The following is a 6000-nucleotide window of genomic DNA, read 5'->3' on the forward strand; positions in this document are numbered from 1 at the left end:
CTGTAACACTCTCTAGTAATATATTTTAATCTCTGGGAGGAATTTCACATCAAGGTATTAATACAGGGGTCATTGTACCCTAACTTTTCTTAAATATCTCATGAAACTGTTAAATGATTTGGAAAGAGTCTGATATTGAACCTGTATTACATACATGTATAACTTTTCTACATCTATTCTCTATCTTTATTATTTGTATTACAATTTCAGATTCACATTTACTAGTTTTTGTATAATTGTTAAAAAAAACAACATTTCAGAATGTCCATATGTATGAGAAATCATGTTTTGCCATACCATGAAAATAAAAATGTAAATGACAGATGGGGTACAAACAGAAAAGCCTTATGTAGCAGCATCACACCAAGTGTGTAATTCTTCAGAGAATTAGCAACTCTCAAAACTTCAACAAGGACAAGTTCCCCGACAGCACTCCCTTTTCTCTTGATGGCAATCAGGAGTGGTACCAAACATGATCAGAGTCGATAATAACGAAAGATAACAAGAGACAAAAGCTGAGCCCCTCCCTAAATAAATATAAATAAATAAATAATAAATATAATCAGATAATGAAGGGGGCTGACCCAATTAACAATGCAAACAATATCTTACTAAAATGACCAGGGTGCCACACATAGTTGTCTTTGTTCACCAGCCTCGACTGCTATCGTCTTCACCTTTTGTGAGTCTGTGTGTACGTCATCATAGAAAACTTCTGTCCTATAGAGGCCTGTTGTTGAGGGAATTACCATAGTAACGGTCTGTGGACAGATTTTATCATTACAATAACATCTCAACAGTTCAACATGCAGTCACGAAACTTTACAGGCGTGTACTTGAGATCAAAGTTAAAGCAGAGTTCCAAAATCGGTGTAATCCAAAATAATGTAGTAAAAAAACACTGTGAATGGCAGATGAGGGACAAACAATAAAGGCTTACACAGCAGCAGATTTAACATTTTATTATTAAGGTTTCTATCTAAGAAAAACAAGTCAAAGAATGTTTTTATTTCATCAAATTCTTGCAACCATACAGAGATTGAGCTGCTTGTCACACAGTATTGAAAAGGTTTTCTGACTCAAGATGCTTCACAAAACACTTGATGATAACTGCCCCTTTTCAACCTCTGATCCTGTGGCATGTCAGAACATAACCTCGACACAAAACCTCTCTTCCAGGGGTCAGGGTTTTCTGGAAATAAACAAAACAAAATTCTCCACCCCTTGCCTCCATCAGTTATTCGGTGAGGTAGAAGTGCATTTTGTCATTCACGTTTTTGCGCTCCGGATTGAGGCGCTTCAGGATCTGTGCCAGCACGTTGACCGTCTGCTCACTGCTTAAACCAGTGCGCTTGGTCTGGAACTTCTTCAGCAGATCTTTGGTGGTCATTGGTTTACGGATCAGGTACCGCCGGACCGCTTCCTCTGTTAGCTGCACATCACTGTGGAGCAGATGGATAGAAACGTTCTTAACCTGCTCACAAACACATCTGCTCACTATTTCTTTTTGGGCTTAAATTAATTTGTACTTTTGATGATATTTATGATACACTTTTGTAGTTTCAGTTCTCTAGTTTTGAGTTCTCAAAGTTATTTCAGTATAAATAAATAACCTCATATATGAAGAGTGGTAATGATGTACCTTGAGCTAGGAGTGGATTTGCCTGATGGGGGTTGCGGCGTACTCTTCCCAGAGGGAGCAGGGCTCTGAGAGGGGTCCATCTTCAGCCTTTTAGCAGCTGGTGAGTCAGTAGCAGGACCCTGAGTCTGTCTCTTACCTGTGCGGAGAGATGGAATGGAGCAACAGGTTTCAGTTGGCAACGTTCAACAGGTTCCTTCAATACATCTGTCATGTGTCTTGTTTTATTTATCATTTTGCAGAGGTATGTGCATTTGAGTTTTATGACCACAAACCTTGCTCTAGTTTACTGGCAGCAGCACGGAGTGTATTGGAAGTCGCGGCGGAGTCTATGGATGGTGTCCCGGGGCGACTGCCAGTCCTGGAGCTGCCAGCAGAGCCACGCCCGCCTCCACGTTTAGGAGGCGTGCGCTTCTTCTGAGAGACAGAATTAAAGAGAGAGATATTTGATGAGAACAAAGAAAAACAGAACTATTCACACATTCACTGCCAAAGTATAATAGCTGCTAAAACTCAACAGTAGTCACTGCTGGTGAAAAGAATTTGCTGCATCATTTTATCAGAATTATGACAAAGCCACATTATTGACTCAAGAACAGCTTAAACATGCACAAATATCAATTCATTCAGCCACGCAATCACAATAATCACCATGAACAGAGCGGAGGCCGTCTCTCCCTCGATATCACTGTCGTCTGAGCTGTCTGACTCGCCGCTGCTGTCTGTGACACAAAAATCCACACAATTCAAACTAAACATGAACAGACACAAGTGTCTGTGAGTTTCAGTTAAGCTTTAACCTTTTCAAGATTTAATTAATTATTTTTTTTAACATTAAAAACGGATTTTTGGATATATCATCTTATTAATATTCAGTCTTTGCAGGCATGTATTATATGTGGTTCTGTGCTGAAGTGTGTTCATGTAGGAATACGGTTAATAGAGTGAGTTACATTTTGCCAACAAGTAAGTGAAAGTGTAAAGCATAAAGACAGTATTAGGTTTAGAATGTGGTCTTAACACAGAACAACTTGACTTATTTTGACAAAAGGAAATTAAAAGATGGATTAATGAAATAAGATAAAATGTTTATAACAAAAAGGAGTATTTAATGACTTATTGACTACCTTTTTTCTTCTTCTTTTCCATCTGGACCGGGGTTTTCTTTCCCTCCTCCTCTTCTTCCTCCTCTTTTGCCTCTTCTTCATTCTGCTTCTCCTCCTCGCTCTCCTCCTCGCTTTCAGATGCCTCATCAATCCCTATGAAAGGACAGATTCAGTCATTCATTCAGTTGAGACAATAAGTCAAAAACATTGAGATGCACTGAAATAGATGTCTGCTAGTAATGTCATTCAACACAGCCAAGTTATTAATAGCCCAGTGATCATGCTCTACATTTTATTACAGGCATTATATCTTTATGATTCGTTTAAAACCATCAGTGTCTCTTCTTTATTTAGTAAAAGATCAGTAATGTTCAACAGCCTGACCTTTTGGGTGCTCCTCTGCTTTACTGGGTTTTCCTTTTTCTGGCTCTTCGTCTGAACTGTTTTTTGAAAACAAAATTAAGTATAGTAGAGTTATAGAAGGAAAAAAAAAACAAAAACAAAACATACATTGTCCTTCCATGAAGTGCAAATGTTTTAGTGCAACAATGCAATGGATCTGACCTGCTTTCATCTGACATGTAATCCACCTCTAGACCCTCATAATCGCCGTCGTCACTGTCCTCCAAGGCCTCCTCATTGCTCTTTCTCTTCTTTTTCTTTCCTTTTCCTTTCCCCGTGTCTTTCTTCGCCTTTGTCTTGCTCTCTCCATCTGTCCAATAAAGAGAGGAGTGGAAGAAAAAGAAAATCACATGATGACATGATGTGGCCGTTAACTTACGAGTTTATGATGTCACGATTCAGGAGCAGCTGTTTAACCATGCTCGTCTTACCATCCCCCATACTGCTGTCACTGTCGTCGCTGCTCATCTCCAGGTCGTCTTCCAGGTCGTGAATGCGCAGGTCGCCCCCTCTCCCACCTGCCTTCTTTTTCTTCTTCCCCGACTTGTCGGCCTCATCCTCGTCATCCTCACCGCGCTCCTGCTCCCGGAAACGTCTCTGAAGCATGATGCTGAAGTGATTCACCACTTTGTTTCTTCTGTAGAAGAGAGAGGGGTGTGTGATATTAAATCTTTGACACAACCAAGGTCTCTTTTACCAACTGCTAGTCCTAGTTAGGTTCTGTAATAGCTAAATTCATATTTAAAGATAGGATCTTTTCCCCAGATTGCAGTTAGGAGACGTCTCTGCACTTGTTCTGTAAACTAAATACTTATATATTTTTTTCTTCTTCACAATGAACAACCATTCATCCCTGTTCCTCCCCTTCCTCCCCTACCTCACCTGCCCCACTCCTCCTCCGCCTCTTCGGCAGTGAGAGTTCGGTGCTTGGCCAGTGGTGTGAAGTTGTACCAGCCGTGGACAGGGAAAGCTTCAAAAGCTCCATCAGGACACTGTGTAAAGATGTAGTAGGACGCATTTTCTGTAACACCGCCCTTCTTTTGACCTTTGAACCTGAGACAAACATAAACACAGAGGGAGAGAGTTGCTGCTGAGAACACATTCAGTATGTCCCTTCATGCCCACATATACAGCTTCATGGAGATACTATGACTATTATTTCTTTAGTTTAAAAAATGTATGTGACTATTGTGACTTTTTTTTTTTACTCATACCTTTCCTACCTGAAGTCCTCTACATATTTTAAGTAACTTACTGAGACATTTGTGTGGATAACAACGTCTATACAAAAACATGTCAGTTTCAGTCACATCATTAGTATGAATGGGTTTTCTTTGGATGTAGACAGGTTAAAAAAATGATATGTTGGGGTCTTTTTCCCACCTCTTGCCGGCCTTGCCGTTGACCTTAAGAATCCAGGGCTGGTCCTCCACTTTGAACTCACGTGTCACAATACCAAACTTCTTCCGCCGTGCTTCCTCACGCTGCTTTTTGCCAAACTCACTGCCAGCCGCACCTTCCTGCGACTCTTCCTCCCCGTATATCCGCCGAGCACTCATGTCCCTTTCCATACGAGCCTGGGAAGGGACAGGGAGGGAGATGTTGGAGAAATGTAAAACTGAAGGATGGCTTCATGCTTCAGATTTTATGTTTTCTCTGATTTCTTCTTTTGTAACCACACTGCTTGTCATTTCTCTCTCAGTATGAGAGTGGTGGGTGCAGTTCAAACCATCTGTCATGTGTAGACACACTGACAAGAAGCCCACCTGTGTCCAGGTTGAGCAGTTGACTCTGTCTCCTGCATTGAAAGCCATGATGTTATACTTCTTGCTGGTGTTTCTATGGGACGGACAGAAATACAAACAAAAAGCCATTAACTTCATCTGCTTATTCCTAGTCAGGGTCACAGGAACAGCTGCCAGATCATAAACTAACTTACTGCAGATAAACAACTACATTCACAGGAACACTTACATCATGACCTCCATAAATCAATGTCCATTTATAAAGGTGGATGTCAAGCTGTGATACTCACTTGGGGACTCGCACAGTGTATTCCGTAGCTGAGGAACTGCTGCTCCCCTGCAAGACAGACAGATTCAGATGATTTTGTTTAATGGACGCTGTTTTCCCCTATCTGTAATGTAGTTTAAAGGCTACACAGTACCAAACAGAGTACACCATGTTGTCTTTATCACAGCACTGAGGGTCTACATGTGAAGGGTACAAACTTACACCTACATCACAGATAGCTTTTCATACGTTTACACGCACAAGACCAGACCCCTTTAATAAAACTACGATTTTGTTTGGTGGCGAGAGTGAAGTAGAGTGAATACTTACCAGTGACGTCATGGCTGGTCTTCTCTCTAGATTTTCTCACCACATCAACAATTGATTCTGACCAGTTGTGTATACTGTTAAAACAAATTTAAAGAAGAGTTGCGTTTATGAAAAAGCAGGCATTAAACTAATAACAATTAAACAGACGCAACGTAAACCTTGATAATGTCTTTCAAAGAGCGGTATTTTGTCAAAAGATTCCTGTACCGTTATTGTTAGCACCTGATGCTAACGTAAACAGCAGCAGCCGTTTTAGCTGCAGGCTGTAGCTAGTGCTAACCGCTGCTAGGACAGCCCTGCTTCAAGCTCAAGTGACGTTTATGTGAAATTAAGGTACAAAACAAGTTGTGAATACACACAGAAGTAAACAGAATTGAGGATATTTAACAGAAAATGTCTTCAATGATTAACCCGGTGCGCGCACTGCTACCGTATTTGTTCCGTTAGTTTAAATAGTCGACGGGAAACTTGGACGAGAAATAATGGTTCCTACCAGCCTGCTCCAACCTT

General features: G+C 40.8%; 1 protein-coding gene across 2 annotated transcripts; it reads right to left on the reverse strand.

Annotated features, from left to right (window-relative positions):
* Nucleotides 1-947: 947 nt before the first annotated feature.
* gtf2f1 (general transcription factor IIF, polypeptide 1) lies at nucleotides 948-6000 on the reverse strand. 2 transcript variants are annotated; one of them, XM_073495240.1, is made up of 14 exons: nucleotides 5984-6000; nucleotides 5491-5564; nucleotides 5183-5229; nucleotides 4914-4986; nucleotides 4531-4724; nucleotides 4030-4200; nucleotides 3579-3784; nucleotides 3310-3457; nucleotides 3130-3185; nucleotides 2767-2898; nucleotides 2291-2361; nucleotides 1915-2056; nucleotides 1643-1778; nucleotides 948-1442 (listed from the first exon to the last, which is right to left on the reverse strand). In XM_073495240.1, exons 2-14 carry the CDS (start codon nucleotides 5500-5502, stop codon nucleotides 1238-1240), a joined length of 1593 nt encoding a protein of 530 aa, XP_073351341.1. In that variant the 5' UTR covers nucleotides 5503-5564; nucleotides 5984-6000; the 3' UTR covers nucleotides 948-1237. The 2 variants fall into 2 exon arrangements, with proteins under 2 accessions (XP_073351341.1, XP_073351340.1); XM_073495239.1 differs by lacking the exon at nucleotides 5984-6000 and adding an exon at nucleotides 5698-5915.

The sequence above is a fragment of the Pagrus major genome, chromosome 23, assembly GCF_040436345.1.
Source record: "Pagrus major chromosome 23, Pma_NU_1.0".
NCBI classification, from domain to species: domain Eukaryota; kingdom Metazoa; phylum Chordata; class Actinopteri; order Spariformes; family Sparidae; genus Pagrus; species Pagrus major.